The following is a 22,840-nucleotide window of genomic DNA, read 5'->3' on the forward strand; positions in this document are numbered from 1 at the left end:
AGAGTGTGCGCGACTAATTCAACTGTAAATTATTATTATTTTCATTTTTTACTCACTCGACCTTTCGACCTTTGGTATGAAAGCCTATTATCCCTATTACTCTCGGCTCGCGGTCGGTGGTTTAATGGGAACACATCTGGTTGTTACTAGTTTAACAGTTGACGAATTCAGAAAACTTTTTTCAAATGTCTTTGATAACTTTTTAAACATAGTATTCTTCTTAATTACATTTCGCTGATTCCATAGATATTTTTTCATGAAAATTGCTCCAGTTATAACGGATTTAAACACATGTAAAATGATTATTTTCAAAATATTCAATTTTATCCGATTTTGAAGAAATTCTGAAACAATATCATCTCCACTCGACACATGATTTTACTTCGGCGCCTTTGAAGGGAGTGTCACTTGTTGTTGGTTCATATTTAGTCAAACAAGAAGATATGCCTGATTCCTTTTTAGAATTTAGATTTCGACGGATATCATCAAATTACTAGAAAGGGACAGCAGCTTTCGGTCATCCGCAAAAAAAATACCTAAAATGCTTTCCTAGGGTTACGGAAAAACATGTCACGAAACATACGGAAAATCCTTTGTTTGGTAGACTGAAATTATTGAACTCTTAAATAGCAACATTCAGCGAAACAAAAACATAAGAATATATTCTCGCCCACCCTTTAAAAAAACAACGTGATTTCAATTGAAGATGACACGTAGCCTCATATCAAATGATATGAACGCAACAGAGCCTATTCATTCTCTTTACGAGGATGGGTCTCCACATTCATAGGATACGATACGAGATTCGTGGGTACGAATGATGAATACAACTGATAAAGCGCCAATTTCACTGATTCTTGCACATAAAGGTGTTTTAGAGTAATCTAGTTAACAGGTGTGTTTTAGGAGTATTTTGAATTTAAATTGAAATCGGGGTTCATGACGAATATTGAGCATTCTAGGGCTGGAGCAAGAAACGTGTGGGATCGTCCGCCCAAGAAATAATAAGGAGCCAGTCCGTGGTGGCTATTGAAAGCGACGACCGCATGTGAATGCATTGATTGAATGACATCTCAAAAGTCAGATTATATAAAATTGAACATGATATATGGATAGGTTATTCCATACGTCTGGTAAAAACGATGCCCAATATGTGATATGAATGTTCAATTAAAAAGTAGAAACCGAATCCATGATTCAGTCTGGTATTGTTATAACATCAACCACTCAAATTTAATCCTTTGTTAGATTGGTAGCCAGTGTAGATTAGCAAGAATAGTGGTCCCTAATTTTAATGTGGACTGTTCAACAAGTTGGAGTTTGTGTAGAGATGAATGAGTTTAAAATGGAGTGGACTTTAGATAATACTGTTTGAATGTCTATTACTCAATCTTTTTATTGATCATAAAAAATTGTGGTAAAATATTTGACTCTACGGTTGGTTTTAGATTGTATCTCTCCACGCCAGAGGTAATCACGGATATTGGACTACACAAAATTCCTTGTGTACAGCTCAACTTATTAAATCCCTGGAAAAGCTCGCCACGGATATATCTCAGTAATGATTAATTTTCCCACAAATTCTCCCCTTCGAAAAACCTAAACAACCAATGTACGCTTGCTCTAAGTTTGCCAATGCACTATTGTTACCTTTTCTAGCTATTTGCACTAGCTGTTTGCCGCAAATAGATTGCTTCCTCTATTACAGGAGTAAAGGATGATACAGCTCTGTGACCCGTTTCTCAAAAGATAGTTTAAATTAGACTTACAGCTTTCTCTATTGGTTAGCGTTGTGATCACTCAAAATTAACCATAAGTTTGAATTCTCACTGATCTACTACATCTCTATAACAAAAATATATTTCATATCAGGCAATTAGCTTTGATCTGTGGACAGCAGCTACGAAACATTTAAAACTACTACATTATCATTCCATCTATTCATGTATATATAATATGATATGATATCTTCTTTGTTCAGTTTAAAAGTCTTGATCGTAAAAGTTTGACAAGTCTCGCATGTTGGTACCGATACGCACGTTCACGCGAGTGAAATGTGCACGTTACAGGCTCAAATGCGCACGTTACAATTACAAATGGAAACGTTGTTCGTTCAAAACCCTACGTAAAAATCTTATGCATTTTAGCGGAATTTCAAAGTTAGCTCGCTACCTACAACAAAAATCGGACAAGACTTTTTCAAGCGACACATTTAAATGTAAGAGCTAGTAGTACCAACGAAGGATTCACTAAACATATAAATTACTTATGGGGGTTCTGGTTAGCACTGGTAACTGGTCTGTAATGGTCAAGCATTGGTCAGTTAAACAATTTTTAGATTAATTCCCACATCCTATCTAGTTATTTGACACCAAACAACTTAATTGTTTGCAAACAAATAATTTACTATATGGTCAGTACTGGTCATGCATTGGTCAGTTAAAAGACCATGGTCCACGCCACATTCGATACCAAACATGATTGGATTGTGTCGTTTCGAAAATGTATCTGTTGGGCAATTAGTGGTCAGCCCTGGTTCGTTAGGTTCTTATTTTGCGGGCATTTTATCTCGAACCACCGAAAGACCGAATCACTAATTAATTCACCAGATCGTTAATTGCTGAAAATGAAGATTAGTGTTTAACTAATAGTCCTTGTCTGAACAAAATGTCTCTGGTATGGGTCCTATGGAATCATGTCCTTAACTGTACACCGTACTGTATCTTTGTACTGTATCTTTTTATGTTCACTACTACCGTAATTGACTATGATGTTTTCAAGTGGTCTTAAGTACCGCTAATAGCCGAAAGTCGTTGATTTATGTTTTACGATTACGATTACGATTTATTTACACTCCAACCATTTCCATGGTATATGGAGGAAAACTATTACACATGTATATACAAATATTTACAAAACAACACTGAAATGATTAAAATTTAGAGAATGAAAACGTAACGAAATATATATATACATCAACTATTTACAATACTATATATACTATTAAATACATCAACTATTTACAATACTATATATACTATTGGAGGGATCTATATACATCTAAGCCGGTCTTAATGAATTTAGCTAAGTTGACCGTTGGGTTTTTCAGAATATCAAGGGTATTTAAGGTATTCAAATTCAAAAAGTTTTTGCGTTGTTCGTTAAGTAAGGTACAGTCAAACAGAAAATGGGATTCGTCACCTAAAGTATTACAAGTGGGGCATATTCTATCGGCTCTGTCTAAATGAAGGTTTGAAAATTTGTTCACAGGTAAAATATAGGACCCGACCCTAAATTCAAATAAACTAGTTCCTAAGTCATCACCAAGTTCTATTATATACTTCTCTAACCTAATATCATTTTTATATTGCCTAAAGTTAGTGTATATCGGATTAGTATTTATGGCAGATACAGTTTCTTGAAGGTGCTGGTCACGGAGTATCTGTTTTATTCGTTTTGAAAAAGATTTACTGTTAGTCATGAATTGCTGAGTCCAAATGCAGGACAAACCACAGTCATCAAACGTTTTCTTTATATATGATAACCAAGGGCTCTTAAATTTATCCCTTAAAAATAAATTGAAAGATATTTTATAGAGTATTGAATTAAGTTTGGTTTGCTTTCCAGATACTGTTTAACCCAAAAGTTAATCATCCTGCGTCTAACATCTATATTCAAAGGGTAACGTCCTAGCTCTGATAAAACTTGTAAGTTGCGAGAATATTTCGTCACTTTCATTAAGATTTTACAGAAGAAGCAATAAATATTTTCTAATAAATCAAGATTTTCGTATCCCCAGATCTCACACCCATACATGGCTATTGGAGCAACACACGTATCAAATAATTTAAACATAACATCTATGGGCAATTTCAAACGTCTGCCTTTTTGAACGATCGAAAACATAGCTCTGATAGCTTTATCGTAAAGATACTTTTTTGCCTTAGCAAAGTTACCATTCCAATTGAGTTTTACTCCGAGATAAACATAATCTTCAACTACCTCTAACTCTTGATCACCAAACATAAATTTCGAAATCGTTTTTATCCGGGATTTACTTGGCGCAAATACTAGTACTTTATTTTTCTCTGAGTTAACGGTGAGACCATTAGCCGCGCAATATTCAAATAAGGTATCTAAGTGTAGCTGAAGGGATTCCGCATCCTCACCAAGAATAACTGTATCATCTGCGTATAGTATTATGAATAAATTCAGTAAAGTATCAATATCCTGATCACGATTCAAATTTAGTTTTTCTATAAATGACAAAGTCGGTTTTCCACGATCAATGAAAAATTCTTCAATGTCGTTTAAGAATAACGAAAAGAGGATAGGTGAGATTTTCGCCTTGTCTTAAGCCTCTATCAGCTGCAAAGTATTGTGACATGCAACCATTTAATTTAACACATGATTTTATGGAGTTATACATATTTTTGACTACATTGAAAAAAATTCCATTAACACTGTTAGCAATTAATTTTCGCCATAACGTTACCCTACAAATCGAGTCGAAAGCTTTCTTAAAATCAACAAAGGCGCAAAAAAGTCTTCTTCCCTGACAAAGATACAGCTCTACGATTGTTTTAAGCGTGTAAATATGATCAATGGTGGAATATTTCGATCTAAAGCCAGCCTGGGCCTCACTTATAATGTGATTCGTATCTAGGAATGTTGACAATCTTTGATTTAGGATACTTGTAAATAATTTACCAAGACAGCTAACTAAGGTAATACCTCTATAATTATCAGGATTAGAGGGATCGCCATTCTTTTTGAAAATGGCTTTGATGACGCCTATAGACCACATCTCTGGAACATATCCTGTTTTAAGAACTAAATTGAATAATTTTTGTAATATATCAACTAAAAACGGATACTGACTAACTCCCAACAGCTCATTCGTGATTCCATCAATGCCTGGGGCCTTATTGTTTTTGAGTAAAGAGATAGCCTTAATTACCTCATCACTGGTTATATCACTGTTCAAAATATAATTGTCATAGACAGGATGGTCACCCACGTCTGGGGGCTCATCACCGTCATAGGTTTCATTGTTAACATTATTCAAATCATTTAATCTCATAAAATGTTCAAGAAAAATATCAATATTTTTATTAGCCTCATTATTTTTTGTTCCGCTCGCAGAGTTTAGCATCGACCAATACTTTTTTGGGTTATTAATTTCGCATTCTCTCAATTCCTTAATAAATTCATCCTTTTGTTTCTTCTTATTTCCTCGGATGACCTTTTAATAGTTTTTAGACGAGTTCTTAAGGGATTCAAAATTGGAAGGGGTAGGGCAACCACTATATCTTTTTTTCATATAATTATATTTCTTCTGTGCATCTCTACAGTCCCTGCCAAACCATCTGTTGCGGACCGGTTTTTGCAGTTATTACTTTTCCTACTTTTTCTATGGTACATCAAATTACACTCATCAGCACTTGATAATAAAGAAGATACAAATCTATCGGTAAGTCCATTAATGTCATCTGGCGATTGATTTCCTAGATCTTGCAACCCGTCCAATAATAACTTATCTAAATCATTATCTCGTAATCTTGATTCTACATTCAGGAAAAATTGATTTGATCTAGTACTGTCCCACCTAATTGAAGTGTTAAAGTTCGCGTGTTCATTACCCCTTTCATTATCGCTAGCAATGGTGTCCCTAGAATTCGTATACACGCACAGATTAATAGGATTATGTCCATCAGATAATAATGGGTCAAAAGGCATTATTTCAAAGTCCTCAACATAACCAAACAGTTCTAAATCACACACAAAATAATCGATGACACTAGTGTTCCTAAAAGTATAATTACCTGTCTGATCATTGCCATTGAGGATAAATATTGAATGGTTCTTACACAAATCTATTAGTTGATAGCCTGTATTATTCTTTCTTTTGTCCTGATTATTTCTAGTTGTGGGAACGCCTAAATTAATCAATGAGTCAACAATAGGGTCTAAGTTATCATCTTGAATTATCTGATTATCAGGTTCCAAAAAGTCTGGCATACAAGCGGTGTGAGCATTAAAGTCACCAGAAATTAACACATTGAAATCATACTCAACTTTCAATTGCAATAACTCTATTTCAATTTCTCTGATAGCTATTTCTGAATAATAACGACTATTTTCTGGAGGAATATAAATTACACCTAAAAGTACATGTTTGTCGCGATTAAATAAATCTTTATCTAATAAATACCAAGATACAAACTGAGAGTCAGTGGAAATTGGTTTTATTTTATTTTTCATGAACTTCCTATATATGATACCGACGCCACCTGATCCTTTTTTTGAAAACTTTTTCCTATTTTTAAAGTGCGCCATATGGGAGGCGGGCAAGCTACAACCTAAATTACCGTCTAAATCATCTAAGTGAGTTTCAGTTAGACATGTGATGTCATTATTGCTAATTATGTGAAATTTACATACAGCGCCACCCGTTGATAGTAAAACTAACCCGAGCAATACGGGTGTTAAGTAGATACGCTAGCAAACCGGCATTCTCATAATGTGTCAGATCAAACATCATACCGCATCCCCGCAAAAATTGGTAGTTCAGCAAACCGGAGCTTTCATTTGCCTATCTAGACTACCCCGCCAGTACGGGTAGCCGAGCAAACCGGAAAACTCATAATGCGAGCAAACCGGAAAACTCGTAATGCAGGATTACCCACGTTGGAGCAGTAACGAATCTTGAATTGAATTAATGGGCGGTCCAGGAATTCCGTACATATCTGCAATACCGTAGGCCTACAGTACGGTGTTTTCCCTACTTTATTACTGCAAAACATGAGTTTTAATGTGAAAGATAACAGTTCAATAAATGAGGATTTGAATTTGAATTTTCGGAGCCCCCCGCGGGCGCTTGTGCTGCCATCTCATTCGGCAATTTCTGGTCCCTTTACTTCCGTTAAAAGAATACGGTATGTGTTGATGTCCTGTTTCTTTAATTTCAATCCGCTATCATCTGAATTTTGAAATGTGTAAACATATTTTTCTGCCATAAATCAAAAAGTGCATCGTTTTTATTCATTAATAGATATCTCACCAAATATATTGAAAACAAGATGACAAGATATGATTGTCGATTATGTACAGTTCTCGATGCTCATTATTGTTTATGTGTAGGGTGGTGACACTGGGGCTCGTATCAGAGTTGTAGGTAATGTAAAAACGATAATCTGTTAATCCAATGTCTATAGTATATGAAATAACAAGGGGGCTGACGACGCTCATAAACTACTCAACTGCAGTCGCTTACTATTTCGTTATTTCTCATCCAATTTTGATAATCCAGGCGTGATATGAAAGCTAATAGCTTCCTGCTTCTAACGAAACTAAACCCGTTAACTTCCAATGAAAAGTTCGTGAATTGTATGTCTTTGAACACGAAATTAGGGCCTAAATTGCCTGGACCAAAAATGCTATGTCACGGTTTTTGCCGATTTCAAAATTCAAAACGTTGAGTTCGACACGAAATCCTTTACCGATTTTGATGGTCGAGGGCTTTAAATGCGCTAAAAATTCTATATTTTTTAAATATTTTTGTTGTTTTGTTAATCCATCTTCCTATCTTCCAGCTTTGCAAACGCGAATTTTCTGATTTTACGTCAATTCACAAACTCCATGCGCGATATCAAAATTGCGACTGTCATCTACAATGCTTAGCGCAATGCCGAACCGAAATGAATTTTATTTCCAATTTATTTTCTGTGTATATTTACGCGAAATTCAGAATCTATTATAATCTGATCATGTTTTTTCTAGCTTAAATAAGATAAAACATTATTTGATTGAATTGTTACGAAATAAAATTCACGCGGCAAGTTCAAGGTCGCCATCTTGAGATTGCGTGTCGAGTGCGTGAATTGACGTAAAATCGGAAAATTTGTGTTTGCAAAGCTGGAAAATATGGATTAACGAAACAACCGCAATATCCAGAAAATATAGAGTGTTTTGCGCATTCGAAGCGCTCGACCATCAAAATCGGTGAATGATTTCGTGTCGAACTCAACGTTTTAAATTTTGAAATCGGCAAAAACCAGTGTCATAGCATTTTCGGTCCAGGCGATTTCTGCCATAATTTCGCGTTCAAAAACATATAATTCAAGAACTATTCATTGGAAGTTAACAGGATTAGTTTCGTTAGAAGCAGGAAGCTATTAGCTTTCATATCATGCCTGGATTATCAAAATCGGATGAGAAATAACGAAATAGTAAGCGACTGAAGTTGAGTAGTTAGTGAGCGTCGTTAACCCCCTTGTTATTGTATATATACTATAGACTGGATTAACAGATTATCGTTTTTACATTACCTACAACTCTCATACAAGCCCCTGTAGGTGGTGATACGGAATCTGATCATCTGATTTGCGATATACGTAGGCCTAAATAAACGAGTATCATCCGTTATTTAAGCCCACCATGAGTATTTAGCAGAAGGCATTAACACTGGTCACTTGACTGGGTGGGTGCATAGGGACCTGACAAAAAAATTTTCGGCCCCAGTATCATTGGTACTATATATATAAAGACAAGGGAGCAAACCTCGTGAGATCGGTATGTCACTTCAACAGTTCGTAACTTCGTTATTGATAATTCAATCCGCTTCAAGTAAGATTATTCTTAAAGATAACGAATTTCTGCGTTAGACTGGGTGGTTTGAGAAAGATTTGAGTGCCTTTGAGATAGTTAAATTGTTCGATTAATCCGAAAAAATCTGCAAAATCTATCTGTACCGCACCAGCCTGGAAGAAAATATGACCATGATTTTTGAAAACAAACGGCGCTTTCGACCAGAAATTCTGAACCGATTTTTACAAACGAGGGCTTTTTGGAAAGCTTAGACTCGGATCTTACCTCTGCATATCGTTATTTCTGATTAAAATGATAATCCTGTCTGTAGCGAACGCAAAATTTGACCGAGATTGAAAACGGGTTTCAAAATCGCGACACAGCGGCCATTAATCATAGCTCCACGCTTAATACGAAAATTTAGAATTCAAATAAAAAACTTTTGACGCGGAAACACATCCCAAATTAGACAAAATATCTTGCATTTATGTAATTAATCTAAGAATATTTGTTTCGCGTTGTAGTTATTCTTAAAATGCGCAAAAATATGATTAGAAAATATCGCGTGATAGCATTGAGTGCGGTACTCATCAGCTGGCTCCACCATGCGGCGACCGCGATAATTAGAGGAGCCGTTTTCAATCTCTGCCCGGTTTTATATTCCCTATAAACAGGATTATCAATTAAAACGGAAATAACAATGCTCAGAAGTAAGTTCAGGGTCCAATCTTTCCAAAAAGTCCTCGTTTGTAAAAAATCGGTTCAAACTTTCTGGTCCAAAGCACAGTTTATTTTCAAAAATCATGGTCATATTTATTCCCAGGCAACAGCTGACGATGTAAAGACTGGTAACCAGGTACCACATGGTGGCAGCACTTGACGGCCCAATTTCGGTTGTTGGTTCGAGTCCTGGTACTTTTCATATTTTTATTATGAATCTACGAGCGTAGTCCTTCTAAAATCAATTTTATTTTACAATATTATCTCATATTTATCAATGTAGCCTGCAATGAATTCACCTTAGAGTCTGGAACTCAACATCATAGTGATGACTTCCCGTACCAGTCCTTCGTATGCTGCTTCCAGCGTCATCGCTAAATTTGCGATTTTTGGTGATTTTTTGACATTTTTAGCCCACTTGGGACTTTAGTCCCAGCGGGCTATTGCGTTCACTTTTCGTCCGTCGTCCGTCATAGCATCCGTCTGTAGACGGAATCCAGTTATTTTGGGAAGTTCTGAAGACGCTTCAAGGTATTGTCTTGATTTTTGGTTTATACTTGTATCTACCCTAGACACAACTTCAGCCCAAAAACTGGCCCTGTCAGAATCAAGATGGCCGACTGGCAGCCATTGTTGTTCGTCAAAATCAGCACTTTTTACACTTTTTCAGGAAAATTTTGAAGACGCTTAAATCAATTACCTTGATCTTCCGTAAATATTTCCCAAAGGCCCATCACCATAAGAAAAATTGCGTCGATGGGACTCAAGATGGCCGTCCTATGACCTTTTTAGTGCCCAAAAATGTCAATTTTGGCCCAAATTCTGAGTCTTGTAGCTTCCTACTGGTTTGCCATTTCTCATTGCAATTTGTGAAGGGATTCTTTGGAAAGGGATGTTTTATACCTGAGCCAGGTATATTTGATCGGCCAATTATGACGCAATTGGCGGCCATCTTGGTATCATCAGAACTCATTTGTAGGTGGGAAAAAGTTTTTCCACATTATATTGATACCTAAGCATATTTTGTTACCACAATCAATTGCAAAGTTGTAGCTCGTGACATTGTCTATGTTTGTGGTGAGTTTTAAGGACGTTAGTTATTCTATATGGTAACCAGGGGGCGTTGAATAGTAGAATAACTTAGTATTTCCTTATTAGATTGGTACCTAGGCATATTTTGTTACCATGATCAATTGCAAAGTTGTAGTTGACATGTTCTATTATTGTGGTGACTTTCAAGGTCATTAGGTTTTGCATATGGTCACCAGGGGGCATTGAATAGTAGAATTACTTAGTATTTTCAGATTAAAGTGGTAACAAGGCATATTTTGTTATCACAATCAATTACAAAATCGTAGCTGCTGACATGTTCTATGATTGTAGTGAGTTTCAAGGTCATTGGTTTTTGAATATGGTCACCAGGGGTTGTTGAATATTGAAATTGTTAGATTGTTGAGCATTCGACTTCCCATTGGGCATGGTGTCCCTGGACCTCTAGTTTATTTACAGAAAAATGTATTGTATAATCGATACAACAATAGGCTTTCAATTTGCAATCAACATTCCCAAAGCATGTTTTTTTCGCAAAAATAAAATTATTGATGCTCAAAGCCTTGTACCTCCAAATGAGGGATGAAAATTAATGAGCACTTGTATGAGCACTTTGGCCTAGAGGTTGTACTAGACTAGGTAACCTATTACGAGGGTGTCGGTATCGTGTTGTGTATGTTTACCGCGAACCAAAGCACGCCATTTTTACAGTCATTGACTTATCGAAAGATCCGATAAATGGGGTTAAATCCGCTGCAAAAAAAAGATCCAGCAATTTGTATTCAAGATTATTTCCGATTATATTGGGTTGAAAGGTGATAGAAGTTGATATTGAAAAGATTTTTGAATAATATTTTATTAATAATTCATTCGGATAGATTTATTTTACAAGGTGAATTAATATGCGGATGACTAAATCACTCGGGTGTGAATGGGCACCTTGCACCAAGGGTCGGTACCGTAGCAGTCTTAAATTCCTTGTTTTTTGCTGGGAAAATCAGTGGGAATCTTTAACTTCGAAAGGTTGGCAGACAATGTCCTTGAAAGTCCTAATTTTTACAGGCAGACCGAAATTATCACCGAGTTGTATGACAGTGTGGCATGTGTTTATTCATTTAGGCTACTGCAGACGTATTGCGTAGCAGCTGTTGGCGTCTAGCCATACTACGCGAGGCAAGCGTGCGCTGGCAGATAACTAGTATCTCACACTGCATACACTACAGTGACATAGTGGCATAGGCTCATATTGATGCGCACGTTATGAATACCTTTATCATAGATTTGCATTTAAGTTATTATCGGTCACATTATTACTATTAAGACTTTGAAAGTGATATACATTGGTTTGTCGATCTTTTTGTACTATAATCGGCCATAACAAATCGATCTGACGTATTTGTCCCTGCCTACCACTGTCTTGAGGCGCCCAGTTCCACCATAGTGTTAAGGGCAGTTGTGAAGCGAACAGATCTGCCTAATTAAAAGAGTAAGAATGATCAATGTAATATGTTTTCATTGATATAATTTTAAAAAAATTTGCCTTGAGAGCACAGGACCATTGGTCCTCTAGTTGAAAATATGGTTTTTGCCAGTTTGATTATTAGGAATATTCCGCGCATAGCTAGATCTCAAGTAATCGTGAAAGGGTTCCTCATTGTTTTCAAAGTCTTACAATTATATTGCTTTTCATTTTACAGGATAAACAGAAGAGTCATTGAAAATGGTAAGTAAATTTAGAATATTAGATTTTAATTGATCTGTTAGAGCATGCAGGCATTGTTGATGCTTCATGTCTGGTAGGGAGTTGGTGACGTGGAATAGGGGCCTATACAGGGTTCGTAGCGGGCCTTGAAATCCTTGAATAGCCTTGAATTGTCTAAAGGAAATGGCCTTGAATATAGCACTTTGGTCTTGAAAATTGATTTTAGGGCCTTGAATTTCGAAAATGTTGGAAATCTGTATGTGACCTCGTATGAATTTTATTTGAATATTTTTTCATATCGTGAAAAATATTTTTTTGAAAAAAAAAAATAGTTTCCAATGCCGCACCTACCTGTACCTTACAAAATTTTGGACGTAGACCATAAACAAATGTTTATCTTTGGTCTTATTTGACTATAAAATAATTCTTTAAGAAAGATAAAATACAATATAAACTTCTAGAACTATGAAGTCACAAATTAAAATGATTTTTTCAGCAATGCCCCTTACTCCAAACAAACTCTGGCATTCAAGGTAAACCACACTTTGCGCATGGGCAATTTATTGTTTATGGTCACCAGGGGGCGTTGGATATTGAAATTGTTAGTTGAGCATTTGAAAACAACTTCCCAAGTGGGCATGGTGTCCCTGGACCCCTAGTTACTTATTGTCTTCCGACGTTTTTTCATCATTTTGCTTATTCATCGTTTCACCTTATTAGGGATCATTCATTTATTACGCAGGCATAAAATTTGAATTTTTCAACCCCCCTCCCATCTGCATGCAAAATCGGCCATATTTTCATATACATTAAGCAATACAGTACGCAATTGCACTGACCCTGCCCCCTCCCCAAATGCGTACGTAATATATGAATGATCCCTTATCGTTTTACCTGTTCACTGTTTCACCTTTCCATCGTTTCATCTTTTCCTCATCATTTCACTATGTTTTTAACATCATTTCATTACCTTGACTTTACATCATCTTTTCACTATCTTTCTAAGTAATGCTATATCTTGGTGGTTATCGCCCGCCATAGGCTACGCGTACTAGTGTGCTCATGTCCTTGTGTTGATGATCATAAATAATATCATGAATAGCGCCACTGCGGGCGGTATGTGTACTAAAAGCATGGAGTGAAGGATAAATAAATGACAAATTTATGGCTAATTCGAGCTATTTTTCGATCAGTCACATCTCAGATCATTATATATATACTAGTTTCTTTTGCCCTTTAAATGCTCCCGTAATAACGCGCCTCGCTTTCCACCCATGGCCACACTATTTACAATACATTCCTATAGTAATGCATTGTTAGTTTGCTCCTTAATACTGCCATCCAGATTTAGTCTAACCAATTTTAATATTTAATTTTAATTTTTTTTGAATGAATTTAGTCTTTAGGCTATGTGTCAGTGTACAATGCTTCAAGACAATCAATGAGACACTCCCTTACAGTTCACCAATTAGCGAACTTTCATTACAATGGTGTGGTCTTTTATACCATCACTCACTGTTAGAATAGTTAAGTAACACTGTCGTCTATCCTGAGAGTAACGGGGTCAATAAAGCAGAGATGAGAATTCCCCACGGTTTTTTAGCAAAAATAATATACATGTATACTTTTAATCGCGCTGCTGTTTTAATTCACCATTAATTAATTATTACTCACACAATCAGTTAGACATCTGTCAATTCGACACCTGTGATAACAGTTTGTTTTGTAATTAATTGTGCGCTCAAACATGTCTGTCAACTTTTATAGTATTATATAAATAGAATGTAAATCCATGAACAGCAGTTGAGTTTGAGACGAGTCTTGGAGCCTGATAAATCTTGCAGGCAAATTCCCAAGCTACTCGATTGAGAATCTAAAGAATAAAATCGTCTACGTTTAGTGCTGAAAACTACTAGCTTTCTCATTGTTGCATAACTCAGGATTTAATCGTAGCTGGAGCTTCCCCGAAAGACGAGTTAGAACAATTAGTTTTGTTTAAGTTTCCCACGAATTTCAGTATTGAAAAATATCATTTTTCCAAATAGTCCAAAAAGGATGTAAAAGTATGGGGGTGGGTTGATGATGGTCTCACTCAGCAGGTCTGGCATGATTGTTGGTAATAGGGTGAACAGGGTTTGAATTTCATGACGGCAATCGACGGCTTTTGCCGACTGTATTAGTACATAGCCATTGATCTATCTTTGTACCAATGGCTTCAAAATGTCGACTTTTAAATTTCTTTAAAATGCCATTGACAATTTCAATCACTGACACCAGATTTTGTAATAGAAATTCTGTAAAATTTCTGAACAGTTTACCATGAAATTGAAAGTCACAGGGGCTGATGCCTTAACTGTATGCCATACAGTGCTGCCACCTTGCAAAATTCCTGTGCTAGCACCAACTAATTCCGTACAGTGCTGTCACCTAACAAAAACAACTGCTATTGACATGAAATTTGATCTGAATTTTTAAACTTACAATACACAGTAGTCCCAATATTCATTCCTTCAGTAGTTTAATTTAATGGTCATGCACAGTGCCATATTCTATCATTGAGAAATTATAGATTATTAGAATATAACTATGTTATAAGTTCTTTCATACATTTAGAATCAATTATTCAATTTCAATCACATATCATTATGAACTTACCCAAATCTAATGATTTCATTTTTTAGTGTTTAATTTTTACAAATATTGTTGACAATATTATAATTTATTTGATATACATTTAAATGATCAAGTCAAGAAACCAAATAACATTGACTTTCATATAGAATTAGTTTTCAATGTTCATGGAATACATAATTAACCGGACATTGTTTTCAAGATAGGCACTTGCTGTGGTGAGTGCTAGACTTGCTGCGGATCGCTTCCGCCATCCACAGCATTTCTGAAAGCAACTTCCTGTGGATGACAAATTCTGGAATTTGGTCCCTGGGTGAACCGTAAAAGCGTTCACTGTCTGTTTCATTTATCGTCACGTATTGCATTGCATCACTGATTTTGTATCTGCTACGTTTAGGATGTGTATGTATTTCATCGATCGGTTGCAGACACGCGTGCGTGCAGCAACAGTAGTAATGTATAGGCCTATTACTGTTGCCATGCGCGTACGTGGTGAACGCCCACAGATGTACACTGTGGTATACACGTTGATTTTTTAAGGCCGACCCATAATGCTTGAGTTGCTGATTGTCATCGAATGAGGATATGCCACATTAAAAAGTCATTACCTTCCAAAATAGAATAGTCGGACATGAGTTCAAGATCGCTCTAAGTGCTCGTAAAACGCTTTTAATTTCTAAAATTTTCTTGGGGGAGGGCCCAGTCGGCTGGTTGCATGGGTACCTCAAAAGAAAACCGAGGTTTTAAAGGTCAGCGTTCTCATCTCTGATTAAGGGCTATCATTAGTTTCATCTGAGACCAACAGTGGGGAAGTAGTGCCCAAAGAATTCAATGAAAATGACGAGAATGTGATGATGGTGCTTTTCGTAATTATTTGGAGGATCCCATCAAGCATTTCTTTGTACCGCCAGTCTCGTTATAACGGCAAAATAAGCCACGTCCCAATGGTGGCTTTACAACGAGGTTTGACTACTTACAAACACTTATTGAAGCTAAGTTGAAATTTTATTTTTCAGCCTCGTCAAATCAATGAAATTAAAGATTTCCTTCTTACTGCAAGGAGAAAGGATGCTAAATGTAAGTATTATATAATCACTTTTCCTGAATATGAATATCTGACACCCATTTCTTAGCAAATTACCTTATTCTTCTGGGTCCTGCTTAACTCAATGAGTAAGTTAAGCCGCTGTCAGCCGCTTGCCGGTATTTACCGTTGCATACAGAAAGCCGCTCACCTAAGTCACAAATGTAAACACTGCCTACGTTTAAATTACACGTGATTTTAACCAATAAGAATGCAAGTAGCAATGCGTCATAGACATTATTGATCATGGGAACTGCTGCGAACGATTTTGAATTTGGGTATTCCAGAGTGAATGAGTTATGTACGAAACGATGAAATATGTTACGAAATGTGAAACATGAAACGAAATTACCAAATGGTGACTTGTTGCAAGTAGTGCTTAAGTACGAAACTAAATGGTCATTTCCAGCGGGACCATACTATGATCAAAGCTACTAGGCCTGCTAGGGGCAGACTATCAAAAATTTGGCGGTTCATGTAGATGATCTTTTGAAAGTTTTTAAGACTACATTCCATAACTCTGGAAGATTTAAAAAATATCCTACAATGAGTAGAAACAATTGTAAGTTGTTTTCAAAACCAAAGGATAAATATGCTGCGCCATTTCCACGATCTCCGACGCAGTAAGACATGGTGAAATGATACACATCCTACATATCGATCTTTTAAGGCTGGCTTATGTTGACCAGCAACGCAAAATTCAGAATTAGGCTTATTTCATTTTGATAAAAGAAAATAAATGTTAGGCGTGATGCTGCCTGCCACCTGTATCATCTAATATTAACATTAACAGGTGGAAAACATCGTTGGCGTAATGAAAAAAAATTTTTGATCAGTTTTTTGAGTTTGATCAGGACTGATGATTTCATTGGCGTTCTGGGGCAGGGTGAGAGGTGGTAGTGAATCAAGAGCTATTTACATACACATTGATACAAAATGAACTGCACAAGGATTCTTGCAGGGTGCAGAGCCCCTAAAATCCCTTTAAAAAACCCTCAAATTCCAAAATCCATTTTTGAGGTCATCACACACAAACCATTCACTAGATACTAAACAATGCTAAAACAAAGCTAAGTGGATCATTTCTGGTGCTAGTTGCAATTCAAATGCAATCATTTGTCTGGTGCTAGAATTAGGCCTGGGCCTGGTCCGACGTTTTTGGTCGGGCCAAATAGGCTCGGGCCCATTTGGCACCCGTGTGAACAGTTGTTCCAGGCCAAATTTGGCCAAAATGCACGTGTGATTGCAGCTAATGGTCATAAGTGAGATAAAGGCCTTGTTATCATTCCCAAGTGGCCAATACTAACTTTGTCAATTATTATGGAAGGCTTATTTGAATGCAAAGAGTCAATTAGACATATTTATCCAAGAGTTCAGAAACAGGAACCTACTTGAAGTTCGTAGGTGAGCTGAATGTCGAAGACGAAAGTTATAACAAAATGCAGAAGTCAGTAATTTTTCAAGTTGGTTGCTTAAAGACTTAAAAAACAAGCAGTCGGGATTCTTCCAAATGTATCCCATCAGGACGTGGGGGAAAATGTCTGTTCAACATTTTTAAAAAAAGCATCCTTATGGAAACCCTTGTTGAAGTTCATCAGTCGTCAAATATGGCTGCCAGGGTAGCCATCTTGTCTTTTCTTGTTAGTACTGAAAAGCCTACAATTTCTGATTAATATTCATGTAACTCAGTGTGAGAATTGGGGCAGGCGTGTGCCCACCACTATTCAAAATAGAGCTTATCGATCATCAAAACTGCCGTCAGGACAGTCATCTTGGATTTTTTCTTAGCGCGATACTAATTCTCGATGGATTTTCATGAAATTTAGAGAGTTGGTTTAGGTTAATGAGATGTGCGGCCCTATTGAAAATGGAAGTATCAAATATGGCCACCAGGGTAGCCATCTTGAATTTCTGCTTTCTTTGTACGGGACAAACTCGTTATCCGCGAAAACCGTGACCGCGTACCGATGGACAGCCACTAGGAACCAGCGGAGGGACTTTGCGTACAATTCGTAGACCGGACTGTCCCTGTATCTCGAAGTTGTTGTTATGTTATAGAATTTGTAAATAGTGTAAATTTATGTGACAGTTATCCAAATGTAAATAGAGATATCGTTGGCTCGCATGTAAATTCTCATACGGTAGATACATACCCTGATGTAAATAGTAACAATCATGTACCTGATGTAACTCCTAACAATATCATTTCTGATGTAAATAAGCGAAATGTTAACACTTCTGATTTAAATAAGCAAAATGTAACTAGTACAGCAAACGCAGCAAACATAAGTGAAATTCCTTGTATCAAATCATCATTAAAGTTTTCTACGCTGAATGTATGCGGCCTTATAGCTAAACTCGATATCCCAGAATTCTGTGAATTTATTAGCAATAATGACATCACATGTCTAACTGAAACTCACTTAGATGATTTAGACGGTAATTTAGGTTGTAGCTTGCCCGCCTCCGATATGGCGCACTTTAAAAATAGGAAAAAGTTTTCAAAAAAAGGATCAGGTGGCGTTGGTATCATATATAGGAAGTTCATGAAAAATAAAAGAAAACTAATTTCGACTGACTCTCAGTTTGGATCTTGGTATTTATTAGATAAAGATTTATTTAATCGCGACAAACATGTACTTTTAGGTGTAATTTATATTCCTCCAGAAAATAGTCGTTATTATTCAGAAATAGCTATCAGAGAAATTGAAATAGAGTTATTACAATTGAAAGTTGAGTATGATTTCAATGTGTTAATTTCTGGTGACTTGATTGCTCACACCGCTTGTATGCCAGACTTTTTGGAACCTGATAATCAGATAATTCAAGATGATAACTTAGACCCTATTGTTGACTCATTGATTAATTTAGGAAAAACTAAATTTGAATCGTGATCAGGATATTGATACTTTACTGAATTTATTCATAATACTATACGCAGATGATACTGTTATTCTTGCTGAGGATGAGAAATCTCTTCAGCTACACTTAGATACCTTATTTGAATATTGCGCGGCTAATGGTCTCACCGTTAACTCAGAGAAAACTAAAGTACTAGTATTTGCGCCAAGTAAATCCCGGATAAAAACGATTTCGAAATTTATGTTTGGTGATCAAGAGTTAGAGGTAGTTGAAGATTATGTTTATCTCGGAGTAAAATTCAATTGGAATGGTAACTTTGCTAAGGCAAAAAAGTATCTTTACGATAAAGCTATCAGAGCTATGTTTTCGATCGTTCAAAAAGGCAGACGTTTGAAATTGCCCATAGATGTTATGTTTAAATTATTTGATACGTGTGTTGCTCCAATAGCCATGTATGGGTGTGAGATCTGGGGATACGAAAATCTTGATTTATTAGAAAATATTTATTGCTTCTTCTGTAAAATCTTAATGAAAGTGACGAAATATTCTCGCAACTTACAAGTTTTATCAGAGCTAGGACGTTACCCTTTGAATATAGATGTTAGACGCAGGATGATTAACTTTTGGGTTAAAACAGTATCTGGAAAGCAAACCAAACTTAATTCAATACTCTATAAAATATCTTTCAATTTATTTTTAAGGGATAAATTTAAGAGCCCTTGGTTATCATATATAAAGAAAACGTTTGATGACTGTGGTTTGTCCTGCATTTGGACGCAGCAATTCATGACTAACAGTAAATCTTTTTCAAAACGAATAAAACAGATACTCCGTGACCAGCACCTTCAAGAAACTGTATCTGCCATAAATACTAATCCGATATACACTAACTTTAGGCAATATAAAAATGATATTAGGTTAGAGAAGTATATAATAGAACTTGGTGATGACTTAGGAACTAGTTTATTTGAATTTAGGGTCGGGTCCTATATTTTACCTGTGAACAAATTTTCAAACCTTTATTTAGACAGAGCCGATAGAATATGCCCCACTTGTAATACTTTAGGTGACTAATCCCATTTTCTGTTTGACTGTACCTTACTTAACGAACAACGCAAAAACTTTTTGAATTTGAAAACCTTAAATACCCTTGATATTCTGAAAAACCCAACGGTCAACTTAGCTAAATTCATTAAGACCGGCTTAGATGTATATAGATCCCTCCAATAGTATATATAGTATTGTAAATAGTTGATGTATATAATAGTATATATAGTATTGTAAATAGTTGATGTATATATATATTTCGTTACGTTTTCATTCTCTAAATTTTAATCACTTCAGTGTTGTTTTGTAAATATTTGTATATACATGTGTAATAGTTTTCCTCCATATACCATGGAAATGGTTGGAGTGTAAATAAATCGTAAATCTTCTTTAATTCTTACTAAGTGGTGGAGAGTTTTGCAGACATAGCAAGTCATCTGCCTCAGAAACATGCTCATATGACTCAAGAGTCTCCTGTTATACCAATATGCCTAGGAATTTGTTCATTTAATTGTATGGTTGTTTGTCTGCTTGATTTCAGCTGTCAAAATTAAGAAGAACAAGGAAAATGTGAAATTCAAAGTTCGGTGCAGCCGTTTCTTATATACTTTAGTCATACAAGACAGAGAGAAGGCAGAGAAATTAAAGCAGTCTCTTCCGCCAGGTAATAAAATTCTATTCTATTTAGACAATTATATACAAAGTATACCCAACATTAACGGGTCAAGTTTATCAATTGCCCTTATTAAATAGACTCAACTTGGATCCTATAAAATCGAAAAATCTGTTTAACTGGGCATATGTTGAAATTTTTTTCTACTCAAATTTTCTCACGTCGAACTAATTTTGCAATTACATGTGGCGGATCCCTTTTCGTATTAGGAGCCAATGGAGTCAATGGGCTCCTGGAGATAACTGATGGCCCAGTTCTGATTCCTTATGACACAATGTGTTTCCTTGATGAGCAATGAACTGACGATCCTACAATACAACCACTCTATTATGACATGAAATACTTAAAAATACTTAAAAAATAGTCAAAATAATAACAATAGTAAGTATGAAAATGGGTTAACGGAATTTATCTTACATATTACCTCAATCTTGCATTGGATGACAGTTGCTATGGTGAATAAAAACTGTGATAGAACATGATGGACTGATGTAGTTGTAAAGGCCTTATTCCCTAATTACTTATAAGTGATTTTAGTGATATAGACCAAGTTTACAAATGATAGTTTCGTACTTTGAAAAAGCTATCATATGTACCCGTTTAAGTAAAAAATTGACCTAAAAGATCAAGTGATTTTTTAGGCTGACATCAGTAGGAGTAACATTCTTAGGTACCCCACCATAAGGATTGAATGTAGAAATACGTTCTGCTTGCAAATGATGATCCGAATTGACACCTCTTATGGGAGTGTTTCAGAACACAATGAATAAAACTGCTTACATAAGCTATTCTGATGCAAGTTAGTATATCGACATTGAAAAGATTCTGAGATTCTTTTTTGCTTGGGGTAGCTATTCAACGTTCACATAGACTCCTCTTAAAACCCTATGAAAACTGTTTATCTATTACTATGCAAATGGTTGAATAATATGGCAACTGAGCGTATATTCATACAAACTAGAGTAATACCGGTGGAAACCACGGGTGATTTCCTTTGGCCCAGAACTTCAAACTGTTCAATTAATTTGCAATGGAATTAAGTCATGTCCATGCCCGTGGAGACCCTATGATCTCTGATGACCTGTACCCGTGGAGACCGGGAACTATCGGAGGTAAACAAAATATGTACGGTGTTGCGCGGGGCTCGAACAGCTGACCCATCAGGTGTCTTGTACAGACCTTGGATCAGCCTTATAGACAAACAAGAGATCCACGGATCTTAATATCTTAAAGTCGGAAAATTTGCGTTTGCAAAGCTGGAAGATCGTATGGATTAACAAAACAACCACAATATTTAGAAAATATAGAATGTTTTGCGCATTTGAAGCCCTCGACCATCAAAATCGGCGAAGGATTTCGTGTCGAACTCAACGTTTTAAATTTCGAAATCGGCAAAAGCCGGCATCATAGCATTTTCGGTCCAGGCGATTTAGGCCCTAATTTCGCGTTCAAAGACATAATTCACGATCTATTCATTGAGAGTTAACGGGATTAGTTTCGTTAGAAGCAGAAAGCTATTAGCTTTCATATCATGCCTGGATTATCAAAATCGGATGAGAAACGAAATAGTAAGCGACTGAAGTTGAGTAGTTTGTGAGTGTCGTTAGCCCCCTTGTTATTTTATATATACTATATACATTGGATTAACAGATTATTGTTTTACATTACATACAACTCTCATACGAGCCCTGTGGTTGTTGGCAGGCTGGCTGGGGAACTAGCATTCACACCAGCGGCACAGGATTCCATCTATCAGGAACAACAAGGCAGTTAAACCTTATATGTACAATCTTTATTGCATCCTGGAATGAGAATGATAATCATAACTGTACGTAGTCTTTATATACAGATTCATTAGTATAATGTGATAACTAGGTGTCAGACAAGTTGTAGACATCAGGACTCACAAACTAACACCTAGTGACATGTTTGAGAGACATAAATTAATTAATGAGGAGCACTGACTAGAGCTAATTACTTCGAATACATATCGAGTAGTCCGACATGTTGATTACGATAAATCACATATTGATACTATATTCATAAGTTATATTACATTATTAATACTATTATTAGGCCAGCAGTAGGCTGAGCCTATTACTATACAAATGGAGCGAATTTAAGTGACATGGTTTCCACACAAAAGGCTCTTGCTTGCCAAGTGAGGGCATATTCGAACAAATCACGTATTTAAGCGTAATCCATTCTCGGAATCGTAGCGAGCAGAATTTTGAAATAGGCTTTCATAAAAATGTTTTCTGCATTTTTAACGAAAATAAAATCGGGAAAATTTCAATTTTTATCAGCCAATCAGGAAGTTGTGTCTTCCCTGTGATTGGTTTATCTAAAAATATCAGCAGCTGTTCACGTGAATTATCGTGATTTCATTACTGGCGCTTTTGCGCATGACGTCATGTATCAACACGCGACAATACTTCCGCGTTCGCTACGTGTTCGCTGATTGGCCCATTTACTGGGAAAT

General features: G+C 36.1%; 1 protein-coding gene across 5 annotated transcripts in view; it reads left to right on the forward strand.

Moving 5' to 3' along the window:
* LOC141903571 (large ribosomal subunit protein eL38) overlaps positions 1-22,840 on the forward strand; it is a 134,336-nt gene that overhangs the window by 62,425 nt on the left and 49,071 nt on the right. For 3 of the 5 annotated variants that reach the window (XM_074791753.1, XM_074791752.1, XM_074791751.1), the window contains exons 2-4: positions 12,056-12,082; positions 15,709-15,769; positions 20,227-20,349. In XM_074791753.1, the coding sequence (XP_074647854.1) occupies positions 12,080-12,082; positions 15,709-15,769; positions 20,227-20,349 (187 nt within the window). In that variant the 5' untranslated portion in view covers positions 12,056-12,079. Of the gene's footprint in view, positions 1-6,869; positions 6,939-12,055; positions 12,083-15,708; positions 15,770-20,226; positions 20,350-22,840 lie in introns of those variants that run through there. The other 2 variants (XM_074791750.1, XM_074791749.1) reach the window with 1 other exon arrangement.

The sequence above is a fragment of the Tubulanus polymorphus genome, chromosome 4 (assembly GCF_964204645.1).
Source record: "Tubulanus polymorphus chromosome 4, tnTubPoly1.2, whole genome shotgun sequence".
In the NCBI taxonomy this organism is placed as follows: domain Eukaryota; kingdom Metazoa; phylum Nemertea; class Palaeonemertea; order Tubulaniformes; family Tubulanidae; genus Tubulanus; species Tubulanus polymorphus.